At 38.7% G+C, this 17,675-nt stretch overlaps 1 protein-coding gene across 1 annotated transcript in view; it reads left to right on the forward strand.

The window, feature by feature from the left end:
- Positions 1-7,170: 7,170 nt before the first annotated feature.
- The window catches only part of zgc:85777 (uncharacterized protein LOC405871 homolog), an 83,807-nt gene continuing 73,302 nt past the window's right edge, over positions 7,171-17,675 (forward strand). Inside the window, exons 1-2 of the mRNA XM_048608351.1 lie at positions 7,171-7,487; positions 10,152-10,230. Of these exons, the coding sequence (XP_048464308.1) occupies positions 7,254-7,487; positions 10,152-10,230 (313 nt within the window). The 5' untranslated portion in view covers positions 7,171-7,253. The remainder of the gene's footprint in view (positions 7,488-10,151; positions 10,231-17,675) is intronic.

The following is a 17,675-nucleotide window of genomic DNA, read 5'->3' on the forward strand; positions in this document are numbered from 1 at the left end:
AGTTAAATTAGTAAAACATGGAGATGATGGTGTTAATCTGAACTGGAATTCCATATTAAGATAAACAAGACAAGTATGGATCAGTTCCATCAGTCCCACATTTAATTTCTTTTTCCTTCTGGAGGATGGAGGATGGGGGTTGAGCTGTGTCCATCTCTTTATAGTGGAAGCTACTTCAAACATCCCATTAATATGAAAGAATGCTGGGGAAGGATTAAGTACCATCACCATCGCCGGAGAAGTTATATTAGACAAACTAATAGGGCTAAAGGAAGTTAAGTCCCTCAACCCTGATGGCTTGCATTCCATGTTCCTGAAAGAGATAGCTACCCAGATAGTGGATGCATTCAAAAAGGGAGAGACACAAAAAGTGGGTAACTACAGGCTGATGAGTCTAACATTTATTGTTGGAAAAGTTTTAGAATCAATTATCAAGGAAGTAATAGTAAAGCATTTAGAGAATCATAATCTAATCAAGCAGATTCAGCATAGCTTCATAAAAGGGAAGTCATGTCCTGACTAATTTATTAGAGATTTTTGAGGAAGTCTCAACCAGTGTGGATATGGGGAACCAGTAGACATCTTGCATTTGGACTTCGAGAAGGAGTTTGAAGGTTAAGTCATAAGATGTTGTTGGAGGTAGTATATATGGGTAGAGGATTGACTACTGAGCAGGAAACCAGCGAATGAGGATAAAAAGTTATTTTCAGGTTGGGAAACAGTGACCAGTAGGGTTCCACAGGGATCAGTGCTGGGACCGCACCTGTTTACAATATATATTAACACTAGGAGGAAGGAAGTGAATGTACTGCAGCCAATTACAGACAGCACCAAAACATGTGAAAAGGCAGGTTGTGAAAGGGATAGAAACAGTTTACAGAGAAATACTGATAGGTTAAGCAAGCGGACAAAAAGTTGGCAGATGGAGTATAATGTGAGAATTTGTGAAGTAGTTCATTACGGAAGAGAGAACAAAAGAACAGAATATTATTTAAATGGAGAAAAACAGCAGAAAGCTGCAACACAAAAGGGTTGTGTCATGCTTGTGCATGAAATATAGAAACAAGTAATGACAAAAGTTAATGGAATGTGGTTCCTTATTTCAAGGTGGTTGGAGTATAAAAGTAGGGAAGTCTTATTGCAACTGCTAGTGGGAACACATCTGGAGTACTGTGAGCAATTTGGGTCCCCTTATTTAAGGAGTAATATCATTTCATTTGAGGCAGTTCAGAGAAGGAGAATGACGACAATCCCTGGGATGGAGGGATTGTCTTATGAACCAAGGCTAAACAGATTGGGATTGTACTCACTGAAGTTAAGAATGCAAGGTAACCTCATTGAAACATAGAGGATTCTTAAGGAGCTTGACAATGTAAATGCTAAGAAGATGTTTCCTCTCATGGGGGTCAAGGACCAGAGGGCTTAGACTCAGAATAAAGGGATGCTAATTTAACATTGATGTGAGGAGGAATTTCTTCCTTCAGAACATCAACAGTCTTTTTTAGAGCTATGGGGGCAGAGTCTTTGTTTATATTATTGATCAGTCAGGGAACTAAGGACTATGGGGAAAATGCAGGAAAATAATACAAGGAATGTCAGACAAGCCATGATCCTACTCACCAGCAGAGCAGACTCAAGGGGCCAAATGGCTTACACCTGATCCTATTTCTTTCAGTCCTATGGTCTTATCTCAGTGTAGGCAACTGAATAAATTGTCAGAAATGGACAGTGGTGAAAATTAGGAAATGGCCTGTAGTAATCAATATAGGATTGTCAGGCTGAAGTTAATTCCAGAGATTGAGAGGGAAAAGGCCATAGAAGGAATAGATATCAAAATGAGAGTATTTAAAATAGATCATCACTTGATCAGGAACCAATGCAGGTCTGGGAGCACAGGGGTGATAGGGAAACAGGTTGAGTGTAAATTATATGTTTGGAAATTAGATTTCAGTCTGCTGCCTCCCACCCAACACATATGTAGAAACCAAGAACGGAAGGTAAGCCACTGCATGTTATACTTCAGCTATCATCAGACAGATGAGAATGGAACCAGATGATTGGAGTCCCACCAAGCTGAATTATATTTGATGAAGGCTGCACGGTGTGTCCAAATGTGTCAAAGGCTGCAGTCAGGTCAAGAATGTTAAGGAGGGATATTTAACATGGATCACAGTCAGATGGGGTGTAATTTGGGACTTTGAGCCATTTTGGTACTGAAGCAGGGACAGATACCTGATTGGAAAGTTTCAAAATGGAGATTCAGGAAGGATTTTGCAAGATGAAAAAATGTTCAAGGACTGTAAATTACCTTAAATCTGTGTTCTTGGCCATTGTTACTTCTGGCACAGCAACAGTTATTATTTATGCATTGAACCCATTCATGATCTTGAACGTCTCTAACTAATCTCCTTCTCACCTTTTCTTTAAGATGAACAATCCCAGCTTCGCTGGTCTTTTTGCATAATCAAGCTCCCTCTTCCAGATGCAATTCTTGTATTTTTCTTCCAACATTCTCTTCAACCTTTGAGATCCCGTCTTTCTGTTATGTTCAGAATTGAATCCACGCTGCACACTAACTAGCATTTTATATATATTAACCAAAATAATCGTGTGGTAGTATCGAATTAAACAGTACTAAATAGAGACATGAAGTTGAAGCTTTTCATCTTGCACTCGAGGAAAATGATGCCAGAAACTAAACATTAATTCCTAGATAATTTCTAATCCACCTGCTCGGACATGTTATTATACGCGTCTAGGGTGGGTCGTACTTGAACGCAGGCCTCGTGGCTCAGCGATAGGGATGCTACTACAGCACCATAAAAACCAAGAACAAAACCAAGAACACTGAGTGTTCTGAGGAAGGGTTACAGCACCTGAAACGTTAACACTGATTTTTTTCTTCACTGATGTTGCCAGACCTACTGAGCTTTTCCAGCAACTTCTGTTTTTGTTCCTGATTTACAGCATCTGCAGTTCCTTCGATTTTTACCATAAAAACCAACACCAATGAGAAGAGGGTACTGATTTCTTGGTCTATGGCTGGCATGGACACACAACAGAAAATGTGTTCTTTAGCTACCTAAAGTATGATAAACCTGGAACTTATTCTGTTGACTCCTATTATAAACCATGTTCATTGTTCATGATTCCATAGTTTAGGATGTTTAACCAGGAACGCATTCCCTCAACAGTGGGACTTTATGTAGTTCGTATTACCTCACCTCATTCTTCCGACCAGAATATATCACTGCTCTGAAACTGAAACTGTTCAGCAGTGAACAATAAATTTGCAACTGATTTCTGTGCTTCAGGAAAATAAGTGTTGCAGGCTGAAAAAGTTAATTGTCATAAAAGTAGTAAAATGGTCAAAGGTCAAAATCCCATTCTTCAGGAAATTTTGCATCTATATAAGATCTTTCACTATCTCGAGATGTCCCAAAGTTGCTTTACACATAGTAAAATACTGTAGAAGTGCAGTCACTGTTTTGATACTGTTAACACAACAATCAACTTCATGCACAATGAGGACCACAAAAAAATGTGACAACTAATGAATTAATACAATTTGCTGGTGATGTTGAGGAATAAATGGTCAATATTGGGAAGAACACTCACACTTTCATGAAATAGTTCCATGGGATCTTTTACATTACGCTGAAAGGATCAAAGGAATCTTAATTCAGCTTATCATCCAAAAGACATTATCTCCAACAGTGCAGACCTCCCTCAGTACTGCACTGGTATGCCAGTTAAGATTATGTGACCAAGTATGTGGAATGGCACCTTGTACTGTTGGCAATTTACATCTGAGATTAACTGTGCAAGAAAGGGAAAATACAATGGGGAAAGTGCCAAAATGGTTAGTGGAGAGTTTCTGTCACTGAGCTAATAATGCAAAGACCCAGTCTGATGATTTAGAAATGTCAGTTAAAATCCCATTGCATCGGTCAAGGAATTCAAAATCAATGAACGAAGAAAAGATATGAATTTAAAACAAAAACTATTTTCAGTAATGGCAATCATGAACCTACCAGAATGTCACAAAACCCCATCTGGTTCACTGATATCCTTTAGGGAAGAGGTGGTCCTTAGCTGTTCCAACCTTTATAAGACTTCAGACCATTGCAATGCAGTTGCCTCTTAACTGCCTTTTGAATGGAGCAAGCCACTCAGTTGTTTGATGAAAAAATAAGAATGGGTAATAAATGCCGAATTTGTTAGCAAAACTGCAAACTTTAAATGTATTTAAAAATATCAATGGGTGCGAAGATACAAACTCAAATGTTGCTTGGGTGAGAGTGGTGGAGGGGATGGCAGATACACAGCTGAATCAGTTTTTAATTGAGAGGACGTTTCAGATTAAGATAAACCTGGGGGAGGTGAGCGCAAAGGTGTGCTGTGTTGGGGAGGGGTTCTGGGGCAAGCTTGATTCTCAGTTGGAGACAGATGGGGAAAAAAATGTTTCACTTTGTATGGTCAAAGCTGAATATCATGAGTCTGCTTGGGATCACGGGAGCCATTAAGTCCCTCGGGTCTAAAGTAATATTATTTCTGAGTGAGGAAGTTTGGACAAAGTGCTTCTCAGTGGGGTGAATAGATACACGATGAGTCTGCTTCTTAATGCAGGAATGCGTAAAGGAAAATGTGCTCCTCAGTGGGGCAGTGTGAACAAAGTGAAGGTCTTCTTAGTTGGGGAAGAAGGATGTGTAAAAAGTAATTTGAGTGCAAATGGCGAATGTTGTGTCTTGTACTAATCCAAGAATAAAATGTGAAGTCCGCTGGGAGGAGGGCTAATTTGACCAAAGCGTGCACATCGGACTATTTCAAATTCATACATTCAGATCTCAATTTTGTGTGATATTGTGATTTTATGTTATTTTACTTAATTAGCAGAACATATAGCAATTTGAAAAGCAGAGATGTAGGTTTAGTTGCAGCAATGGTGATAGCAGAGCTGGGAGACACAAAACTAAGCCAGTGATCTCACCGGCAGGAAAGTGTAATTACAGAATGCAAATCCAAATGATAGAGTTGTGAATAATGTGTTGGATGTTAGAATGAATGATGTAGAAACATAAAATAAGTCAAAATTAAGTAACTTTTTTTAGAAATGTTGATGAAAGGTTTTCTATAATACAATATAGATTTTGTGCAGTTTGTAGAGAGCCCCAAATATTTTAAATTTTGTCTTGTAGGTTGGTTAGCAACTTTAAAAACAATGCTCCCCATGCTGCATAATTTACAGAATATAACAAAGCCAGTACATCATGGTACAATTCAATAATTCAACTGATTATTACACACAGAGTATCACATAATCTACAAATGAAAACAAACTCCCTTTTTTGTTCCATTCCTGCAGACCCTTGTGTCTTGTGATTGAAATGCCTTTACATCTTAAAAATTAAAAGTATCTGAAAAAGTTTCTGAGAAAAGTATTTCTGTTTACAAAAATTTTGTACAGAGCACACTGCAAAATTCCTAAAATGCTATAATTATTTCTAAATTAATAATTTTTGTAGTATATTTGGATACTACTGTAGAAAAAGATGCATTTATATCGGACATTTCAAGACCTTAGGACATCCCAATGTGCTTTAAAGCCAATTAAAAGCTTTTAAAATGTAAGGTAGGATTTGCGATAGCCAATTTGCAAACAGCAAAATCTCAAAAACGTTTCCAAGTCACAGTTTTTAAAAAGTCATATATTTTAAGAGTCAAGGAACAAATGTGAGCCAGGCACTGGGTCAAATTCTTCTCCTATGCTATTTATATGAAATAATGAAGGGCATATTTTGGAAGTGAAACTTTTTCTGCAGAAGAATTCCTAGAACAAAACACAAATTGCTGAAACTGCTTCTGAAGGATCACTGGACCCGAGACATTAACTCTGCTCTCTCTCCATAGATGCTGACAGACCTGATGAGTTTTCCCAGTAATTTCTTTTTTTGTTTTAGTTTTTGATTTCCAGTAACCCCAGTTCTTTGTTTTTTTTGTTTAATTCCTTGAACAATTCTGCTACAGAATTGCTGATTATAAACTTCACTAAAATTACATAATATAGACTTTGATTTATACAAATATATTTTTCCATCAATGCTTGTGAAGTCACCTTTGTTTCCAGTTTCCTTTCGGAAAAATAAAGAAATGGGTATTCCAAAGCAGTTCAATGTATTTTGCAATCAATGTGTTTGATCTGTTTTTCACAATAACAAGCAAATACATTGCTACAGACAGCAGTCAACATTAATGAAACTGTTCTGAGTACTAGACTTTGAACTCATTCACATCCAATTTAGCAAGTTAAATGGTATTTAATTTTCAAACGAAATGTACCAAACAGGTTAAACTTTAACCTAAAAATGAGTCTCACTTCATTTACTTATAGTAATCTTTAGGTTTTGCATTGTGCGACTTTTCAGCATATGCTGTACTTTCATAAAAATGTAGTGTGTTTGAACTACCATCTCCTGAAGTGTAGGCTGCACATGGCCTTTGGCATTCTTTAAGCAAATTTGCTGGGTTTGCAAAACGCACCACTGAGTTTTCTTAATATATAAGCAAGTACTCACAGCTGCCGGATTTAACAAATTTGGTGATGACTTTTGGAACGAGTGGTGCAAGAATTCAGCACACACTGTAGCTTCAAGATGTTCCACAGTGATAAGAAGCTGAAGGTGCTACAGAAACTCGAGGCAGCTTCTATAGGGATACAAACAGTTTTAATGTCTTGAATCCAGAATGACTCATCTTCAGAATGTTGGCACGTACCATGAACGCCTCCAGCCGAGGGCTCTCTACACTCAGTCTGCCCCAAGTGCATACACCCTGACCCTGACCCCGCACCATCCCATCAACACCCCTAACTGACAACCGACAACTCACTTTCTCCCTCTGTTTAACCATCTCTACCCCGCCAAAGCCCACTCCCGCCATTCATCTTATCCTAGTTACTTAATCAGTCCACCATACCCCCTCTGAATGCGACCACTGACCTTCACCCAGGATACTACCCCCACCCTCCCCCGTGATACTGACACCTATCACCCTCCCCTCAGATCCTGAATCCCTCCCTTGGGATACTGCCCCCTATCCCCCTCCCCCTTGGATACTGACCCCTCCCCCTTGGATACTGCCGCCTATCCCCCTCCCCCTTGGATACTGCCCCCTATCCCCCTCCCCCCGGGATACTGTCCCCTGTTTTCCCCCTTTACCCCACCAGCCCCGGCGCCTGCGCACTCTCAGTCACCATGGTCTCCCGCGGGTGTCGGATGTTCCTCCGGAGCCGGATCGGGGCCGGGGCTGGGGCCCGCTGTTACTCGGAGAAGGCGGCCCGTGAAACAAGCTCGGTGTCACCGCATCAGGACATTATCTACACTCAGGAGCACTACAGTCTGAGGGATTCCCTCCGGAAGGTAACTGCTAAAGGCCGGGCCTCGGGCCTCAGGCCCCGGGACCTGGGGTTCATCGCAGCCCGGCCCGGGGTGAAGGGAGGAACAGGCTGAGCCTGTCACTGGTACCGCACAGAGGGAAAACAGAAATAAACGGAGGAACTCGGCAGGGCTGGCCGCTTGTGTGGGGAGAAAGCAGAGTTATTCTTCACTCAGACCCGCTGAGTTCCTCCAGCTGTTTCTGTTTCACATCCCCAGCTCCCGCAGTTTTATTTATTTAACTGGTGTTTCAGAAATTAGCTCCGGTTAAACGAGACCAGAATCCTCTTCTCGGAGCTGGGCTTCTGGTTAACGAAGAGGACAGGAGGGGGTTAGGAATAGGACAGATTTCGAAAACGCCACTTCAATGATTCATTCTCAATCTCAACAAATCGCATTTATTATCTCTTTAAATCACAAAACAAAATTTCCCACAGTGGACAGCAGGTCAGAGAATGGTGCTAGCAAAAACAGGCCATTTGGCCCATCGTGTTAGTGCAGAATCTCGGACAACTCCCCTACCTATTTTGAAAGCATCGATTTAACAGATTTCACCGCACACTGACGGCGCGTTTCAGATTCCCAACTACTTGTAAAAAGTTTTTTTTTCTGTGTTGTCTGTCTTTTGTTGCCAATCACGTTAAATTGATGTCCTCTAATTCTCAAGACTGCTGACAGCTTTGAGATCTATTCACAACTGAAGTTCTTACCCTAGAGCAATTCTCATGATTTCTTTTTCTGCACACACTCTAGTGCATTTATAAGTGTCATGCCCAGAACTGGACATAGAACTTATATCTTCCTTGGTACGTACTGAATTAATATTAAATTAATATGTATCTCAGCCATACCTCACACTTTCACCTTTTTAGCCTTTCATCCTAATTGGTCCCACTTCTCTGTTTACTATTTTTTATTATTTATATGCCTATGGAATATTTGGATTTACTTTTGTTCACTCCCATTATCTTCTTATACTTTGTTTTTGCTGATTTTGATTGTCATTTTCCCTCAGAATTTAGTATCATTAGAGGGATTTTTTTAAGTAGTTTCTGAGAAGTGAGGGGTGGTGGAATTCCAGAAAGTGGGATTAATATGTTAAGTCATGAACTGTGGGGTAGAGGGTGTGTATAGAAAACCAGAGGACTTGTGGGAAGAAATGGTTACAAAGATAGGTGAGGCCATGATGGGATTTGTTTAGGTTTCATTTAGATGGTTTGAAAGCTAGAGAGGCAATGTCAGTAACTGAGAGTAGAAATGATGGAGTGGTGTATGAAACAGATATGAGTGGCAAATTTTGGATAGTTTACAGTTTGTACTGAAGATTAGGGGAGGTTAAGTGAGTGGGCAAAAAATGGCAAGTATAATTTGGGAAATGTTAATTTCTCCACTTTGTCAGGAAAAATTGAAAAGCAATATACTATTTGAATAGAGAATACAGAACTCATACAGAGGGATCTGGTTATCCTTGCACAGTAGATGAATCACAAAAAGTTATGTGTGCAGCTACAGCAAATTATTATGAAAACAAAAGGAATGTTGGTATTTATTGCAAGGAAATGAAATATAAAAATTAGGAAATTTTCCTACAGCTATAAAGGGCTTTGGTGAGACCATATGGTGTACTGTAAATTATTTTTGTCTTTATTTGGAAATAAGGATACAATTGCATTAGAAACCATTTGGAGGAGGTTCATTCAATTGCCTTCATCAGTCGGGGCATTGAGTTTAAAAATTGGCAGGTAATGTTGCAGCTTTATAGAACCTTAGTTAGGTTGCATTTGGAATATTGTGTTCAATTCTGGTCGCCACACTACAAGAGGATGTGGTGGCTTTGGAGAGGGTACAGAAAAGATTTATCAGGATGTTGCCTGGTATGGAGGGCATTAGCTATGAGGAGAGGTTGGAAAATCTTGGGTTGTTCTCACTGGAACGATGGAGGTTGAGGGGTGACCGGATAGAGGTCTACAAGATTATGAAGGGCGTGGACAGTCAGAAGCTGTTTCCCAGGGTGGAAGAGTCAGTTACCAGGGGCCATGGGTTTAAGGTACGAGGGACAAGGTTTAAAGGTGATGTACGAGGCAAGTTTTTTTACACAGAGGGTGGGGGGTGCCTGGAACTTGCTGCCAGGGGAGGTAGTGGAAGCAGGTACTACAGTGACTTTTAAAGGGTATCTTGACAAATATATGAACAGGATGGGAATAGAGGGATACAGTCACCGGAAGAGTAGAGGTAGTTTTAATTGTGATGGGCAGCATGTCGGTGCAGGCTTGGAGGGCCGAAGGACCTGTTCCTGTACTGTAATTTTCTTTGTTCTTCTTCTTGAATTTCTGTAATGAAGGACTCATCTTATGAAGAAAGGTTGAACAGCTTACGCATTTTACCTATTGGAGTTTAATAGACTGAGAGGTGATCTTCTTGAAACATATAAGATTCTCAGGGAACTTCATGGATTCTGAAAGGATATTTCACCATTTCTGATAGACTTGAACTAAGGAACAGAGTTTAAGAATAAGGTGCTAATTATCTTAACCCTATATCCTCTGATTACTGACCAATCGTCAGTTTCTCCAAATTTACTTTACCAAAGTCTCTTAAATCTTCCTTGAACCTTATCTGCTCTAAGAAGAACAATACCAAGTTTTCTCATTTCTCCACATCACCGAATTCCTCACTTCTGAAGATTCATGAAGCAATCCATTGATCCAACTCATTCAGTTTCTAGAAGTGTCAAAGAATCGCAAATCGCAGCACAGGAGAAGACCATTGGTCCCACTGTGCGAGAGCTGGCTGTTTGGTAAACTGTCCAATTAATCCACACTTCTGGTTTTTCCTGCACGTTGTTTTCCCCTTTCAGGTATTTGTCGCTTTCTCATGAATGTAATTATTGAATCTGGACAGGCATTTTGTACAGTACCAAGGGATTGCTGTTAAGTCGGAGGTGTTGTGTCTGGAACAGTTCTTTCAGATGAACATAAGATCATAAGCAATCTGATAACACTATTTGAAAAAGAACGGGAGAGCCTCCCAGTCTTGTGGCCAACATACAACCATCAACAAACAGATTTATTTGATTGCTATTTGTGGAACCTTGTAGTGCTCAAACTGACTGCTGTATTTCCCTACATTGCAACAGATGCCACACCTAACTTTTTTTAACAAAGTATGTCATTGACTTTCAGTCACTTTGGGATATCCTGACGTTGTGAAATTTGTCACTTTTTTTTCTTTCTTTAAAGTAAACCTTAACTGTGTTAGACAATAATACTGTAACAACAAAAAAAATCAAATGGTCAATAAAGTTACAGAACTGCAACAGAAGCTCATCAAAACATTATCATCAGTGAGGATGATACATCCCTGTCCCTCCACGCTTCCACCTACCTTATTAAAAACTTTTATAATTTCAAAGATTTCTATCCCTCAACATGCATAAGGTCTTCAAGTCTTTGCTTTTGTATTTCCTGTATGTCTCCAGACATCAGCATTTTAACCTATCTGAGCTGTTGTGTACACAGCAGTCCAACTGAGCTGTTATAAAACTTATGTTGTAAGAAGCCATTGAGCACACATTTTTGGAAAAAAAATCATTCAATTAGTCCACTCACTTGCGTTTTTTCAATATCGATTTTAACAATTTCAAATTGTGAACCCATTCTCATTCTTTCTTTTTCTTTTAGATTTGCTTGTTACGTTCTCTGTCACCATATCAATCCTCTTACCCGACCTCGTTGGGACTGTCTGATCTTTCCATTCTGGCTTTTGTATTTTTTGTCAATGGCAAGAAGACCTAGAATTCCATTTAGTGATTTTTAATGGGGGTGGGTGTTGTTTCTTGTGTGAGCTCCCAAAACCTCCAGCTTTTCCACAGAACCATTTACTCCATTCAGAGTGCACTCTGGTTTTTTTAGTTAATGAATATATTATCACTGTATAATGAATTTTATTCAACATTTTATCAATATTCCTTTGCAGCTTTCTTTGGACTGCTAAAGGATTAACTGTATCCTTCATGATGCTATCAGCAGCAAAGTTTGACATAACTTATACCAGATGCATATTCAAATTATTAATATAAACAATGGGCAATAGTGATTGCTCTACTCAATCTGCTTGGGCGCCATTGTCTCCAACTAGTCTGGAAAAACTGCCCTCAAATCTCACGCTATTTTCTGTTTCTCAACTACTTTTAATTGATGATTTAGCCTCAGTAACCGCTGACCTGATATGCTAAATCTACTACCACATCGACATGTTTATCTGTTTTATTCTTAGTTATTTTAATATTTTCCATAGTATACATATAAGATTGACTTTCCTGCCATTGTGTAAAACCTTAAATTAATCTATGTGGGATTTCAACTGGCACTAATTTGTGTATCTGTGTAACTTAATAGGTCCTTTTTCATATCATCCACTTCATTCAAATCATGTGCATGTCAAATTAATGAATAATAAAATGCTGAAAATTACAATTTAAAATCACTCCACTGATACATGATTGTTTTGACTCTTTGGTCACTTTGATACCTTTTTGGTTATTAGAAAATTGTTTTGTGTTGTATTTGGGGCTAACTCTAGTGGCGCTTGTTTAGCCGACAAATATTGCATTCTCATCACAGTGCTTTTAGAAATCCACGTTTTATTAAAAAGTGATGGTCATCTTTCATCTTTGATCATTTCTTTTAAATATTTTTATCTGGTTGGCAAGTACAGTGCATTACTTCATATTGTAGCTGATTTGGAGAAGTTACTGAATTGGACAGTGCCAGGGATTATGGCACAGTTGGAGCTGAACTAATTACCAAAGATAATTTTATCTTTTAAAGAGAACAAAGTGCTGTGGATGCTGGAAATTGGAAACAAAATCAGAAATTGCTGCAAAGGATCAGCAGTTGTAGCAGCATCTATGGAGAGAAAACGGCGCTTTCTAAAAGCTGCTGAGCTTTTCCAACAATTTCTGATTTTGTTCATAATTTTAGTTTAGTTTGTTTGTTAAGCTCCTTCGTTATTTGTCCATGTATGAAATGATAACTCAGTGGTTAGCTCTGCTGTCTCACAGTGCCAGGGACCCGGGTTCGATTCCAGCCTCGGGCGACTGTCTGTGTGGCGTTTGCACATTCCCCCTGTCTGTGTGGGTTTCCTCCGGGGTGCTCCAGTTTCCGTCCACAGTCCAAAGATGTGCAGGTTAGGTGGATTGGCCATGGTAAATTGCCCATGGTGTCCTGGGATGTGCAGGCTAGGTGGATTAACCATTTGTAAATGCATGGATGCAGGGGTGGGTCTGGGCAGTATGCTCTTCGAAGGGTCGGTGTGGAACCTCGATGGGCCGAATAACCTGCTTCCACCTGTGATTCTATGATACAATGAATGAAATAAATGTCTGTAAAGCATTAGGAGGCTATTATTCATTGTCATCTTTGACATTTCCTGAGTTTAACCTTTCATTATGTAAGTAGTAAATTCCCAGTGAATAAATCAGCATTGCCTGTTATCGACCATTCCTCTTCTGTGATCCACCATTTCCTTTTGCTGAATTTCCTGGTCAATTTCACAATTTTGTTTTTGTTAATATGCCCTTTTGGATGTGATGGACTTGGCTAAATTCACAGCAATAAAGTGCTGCTGGAAAAGTATTTTCCTGGAATTCTTTATTTTCCATGAGACTGAGCTTGTTTTCATTTCTCTTTCAGGGGATATCAAACTGAAACATGATAACTGTAGTTAATATGACATGCTGATTTGATATTTTAAGTGAGTAGTTGTCAACTGAGTCTCTTTATTGTCAGGTCATGTTTATGACTCTGCAAATAGGGTTTTACATGATTTGTTCAAATTGGAACAGCAGAAGTATTAGAAAACTCATTGTATAGTTTTTAAATGTAGAATATTTTACAAATGTACATCTAGAAACCCAAAGTCCATGATGCAACATTTTCCTTGTGCTGTATTATTACATTCATCATTATAGTATTTATTTCTGTAGCAGTACCCATTACAGATGTTTCCTCTTTAAGATCTTAAACTTTGTCACTAATGCTCATAAAAATGTCAACGGATAATTTGTTCCATATTAGATGGTTCTAGATTAATCAGATGTTTTACACTACTTGTACTAATGCTGCTTAAATTTGTCAATACTTAAATCTCTATATTTAAAACAAAGCAGAATCTGTATACAGTTTGTAAAAAGATGCTGAGCAATTGTATAATTTCCAGAAAATGTTAGAGAACTTTTTGAGAGACTTTTTTTCTTTGGTGGCAATGAAATAGCTTTGAAACTGGTGCTAATCTACCCACATTTCTGTCATTTTTCGAAGTTCCCATGACAACATTAATAATGGAACATTTTCTACGTAAACTTGTAGGGATGTAATTACAGCAGTTGTTAGCAGTAATTACTGATCACATGGATGAATTATTACAGTTGTGCTAGTTCTAGAATAGTACTCCAGAATGAATCACTGCTGTGAGAGGAGAGAAATGAAAGCAAGAATTAGAGAAACAAAAACATGGATGCCAATTTAAATTAAGTGGAATAATATTTTATTTTTCTTGGAGTGCAAAAGGCTGCTGAGATGGATGCATTTTTAATCAGTAAGGAAATCAAGAATTATTAAGAAAAGATAGGAAAGTGGAGTTGAAGATTATCAGCCAAGATTTGGTTGAATGGCAGAGCTGAATGGCCTACTTTTGCTCCTGTGTCTTATGGTTTCTTCTCCAATCAGTTTCAGCCATGTGATGACAGTATCAATGTATTTTTTAATCCATAGAAGGAGTTGAATGCAGATTTGATTGACACAATGGAGAATAAATGATATTGCATCAAAATTCCAGTCATAAATTGCCTCCTTAATGTCTTTATTTGAAATTCCATTAGGTCAGCAAGTCTGACAGTCAATGTTACTTTAACTCTCTCTAATTGAAATGGAGAAAACATCATCAACGCTGCTGTTGACACCTTACACTTTAATAACTTTTTGGAGACATATCCAGGCATGATGCTTGTCACTGTTGTGCCAAAACCATAAAACAAGTCACTTTTCTCTATTGACTCCATCTTGTTAAATTACAAAGTCTATATTCCATGTTTTTTTAAAAAAAAACTGTCCAATAAGGTTAACCTTTCACTAAGTCTTACAGGCATATGATATTACAGTAGCATAGTGAAGGTGATTACTTTGACCATTATATCTTAGAGTCATACAGTCAGAAGAGGCCCTTCAGCCCATTGAGCCTGTGGTTACCTATCTACACTAATCCCACTTTCCAGCCCATAGCTTTCAATGTCATGAGATTTCAGGTGTTCATCCATGTACATTTTAAAGGTTCTGGGGCTTCCTGCCTCTACTACCTTCCTGGGCAGTGCATTCCAGATTCCCATCACCCTCTGGATGAAAATATTTCCTCAAATCCTCTCTAAACCTCTTGCCCTTCACCGTAAAATTATGCCCTCTCATTATTGATCTTTCGACTAAGGGAAACATCTATTTTCTAGCCACCCTGCCCATGTTCTTCATAATCTTATACACCTCATTCAGGAAATCTCACCGTCCCCCTGCCCCAGGACTTCTCTGCTCCAAAGAAAATGCCCTGAACCTATCCGGCCTGTTGTCTTGGCTAAAATGCTCCATCTCAAGTAACATCCTGGTGTCTAAGGTTTTGGAGTAGATTTGTAGCTCAGGTTGTGGGTGTTGAGGTTGGTTGGCTCGCCGAGCTGGTTTCTTGTATTGCAGACATTTCATTACCATGCTGGGTAACATCCTCAGTGCAGCCTCTGATGAAGCATCGGTATGTTTTCCCGTCTGGTTTTTAAACTCTGGAGTCTGTTGAGCTGGATTGCGTCACTTCTGGTTTTCCTTCGTAGTGGAATTTATATGGGGTCGAGTTCGATGTGTTTATTAATAGCATGCTTTGTGGAGTGCCAGGCTTCTAGGAATTCTTGTGCCTGTCTCTGCCTGGCTTGTCCCAGGATTTTGGTGTTGTCCCAGTCAAAATGGTGGTTCTCCTTGTCCATGTGGATTGAGATGAGTGAGTATTGGTGGTGTCTAACTGGCTACAAAAAGACAATACTTTTACAATACTCACCAATGCTTCATCAGAGGCTGCACTGAGGATGTTACCTAGCATGGTAACGAAACGTCTGTGATACAAGAAACCAACTTGGCAAGCCAACCAACCTCAACATCCTGGTGAATCTCCTCTAAACCCCTTCAGGACAATTATATTCTTCTTATTGTATGGTTACCAGAACTGTACACAGTGCTCCATCTGTGGCCTGACCAAAGTTTTGTACAGCTCCAAAATAACCTCCCTGCTCTTATAACTTATGCCCTGACAGATAATTGCAAGTGTCCCATATGCCTCCTTAACTACCCTATTACTCTGTCCTGCTGCCTTCAGAGAACTGTGGACAAGCACATCTGTCCTAACTCAATTTAGATTTACCCACAAAAAAACAGGGCAATCCAGTTTAATCTCATTCATCAGCAAAGTTGTGGAAGGTGTTGTTGATAAGTGTCATCAAGAACGACTTGCTCACCAATAATCTCACCTCTCACCTGGCAGATGATTGGATTTACCTCACAAAGAAGGTTATCTCAGGCAGTGAAACGGTGTTCACTTGTTTTACCTGCACAATCATAAGTTGTTAACAAACTACCTTGCTACAATTTTTTTCTGGAAATGAAGTGCTTCCATGCTGTGTTGATTCTAGTGAGCCAACAGAGAATCCTTCAGGCCTGCAAATATTTAACAATCACCTTAATGTCAGTAAAAGGAAATTACTTTCTTTAACCCTTTAATGATTTAAGTGTACATTATGTCTCTAGAAATCATTGATTCTCTTATAAATGTACTATGTTTGATTAGGAGTGTTGCAGTTACATTTTGGGAATTGTTAAAAATAAACTTATGTTCATTTGTATTTATCTACATGGACCCATATTTTCCAGGGATTCCCTCTCAACTTTAACTATATGTATTCTCATCCAATTTCTCACATTTCCTGCTTTAACATTTGTCATGCTCTGAGCTTGTTATTACCAACAAATTTCAATATTATTTCATACAAGGTCACGCATATAGAGAATGGAATAGCCCAAGCACAGTTTCTTCAGCAGCTGCTACTTGCCTGCCCAATATCATTCCTTTACTTTTACTCTTTTTGTGTTTTTCAGCTCATGCTGTATCAATGCTGACCCTTTATACCACAGTCTTTAATGTTTCCAGAATGTTATGTGCAATTTTTAAATTGCAATCTTTAATGTTCTAGGAAATTATATCTAATACATTCAAGTAGTGCATACGTTTGGTAATGACCTCAAACAATTTAAATAAATTAGTCATGCAAGACCAGCTCTTTACAAATCTGTGTTGAATGTCCATGATTCACTTTTTATACATTTATTATCCATTGTTATGGCAATTAACAGTTTTCCAATGACGTGAGACTAAGTAGTTTATAAATATCTGTCATCAGTGACAATGCATCAACTGAAAACTATCTGTACTTTTTTTGACATGTACACACATTGATGAAAAGGATTAACACAAATGCAAATGGTAGATCTACTGCTATTAAGGATTCTAAAGATAAATTATTGAGACTAGCATTTCTGTAATGGAACAAAAAACTGAGATCAAACAAAGCAAAAGCATAACACTTCAAATTTGAAACAAAGAACAAAAATACTGAAAAGAATCAGGTTTGGCAGAAACTGTGAGAGAGAACTAGAGTTAACACTCCAAGTCTGTGACCTTGCATCATGTTTTATCTTCACTTTCAGAAGCTTTAATATTTGGAATTCTTTTCCCTGAAAACCATTGGAGGCAGGCTTATTGAATGTATTCAATGCTGAGTTGGATCATTTTTTGATTCACTACAGAGGTAAAGGTTAGAGGGGCAGGCAAGAAAGTGGATTTGAGACCACAACAGATCAGCTGTAATATTACTGAATGGCCTGCTCCTGCTCCTCAGTTCAATGGTCACTTGTACAGGTTTTATCGGAATCATTTGTAATGAAGTACACTAAGTCATTGACATATATCAGAAAGAACAGAGATCCTATCACTGATCCCTAGGGACTGCACTGTAGACCAAAAAGTAACATTCAGCACAACATGCTGTTTGTTGTCACTCAGCCAATTTTGTATCCAGACTACCAAAATTTATCACCTCACATTTCTCTGCATTCTATCCAACTATCCAAACTGTCAACACCCATTTGATGTTCTATAGTC

Source organism: Rhincodon typus, chromosome 2 (assembly GCF_021869965.1).
Source record: "Rhincodon typus isolate 14 chromosome 2, sRhiTyp1.1, whole genome shotgun sequence".
Classification (NCBI taxonomy): Eukaryota; Metazoa; Chordata; class Chondrichthyes; order Orectolobiformes; family Rhincodontidae; genus Rhincodon; species Rhincodon typus.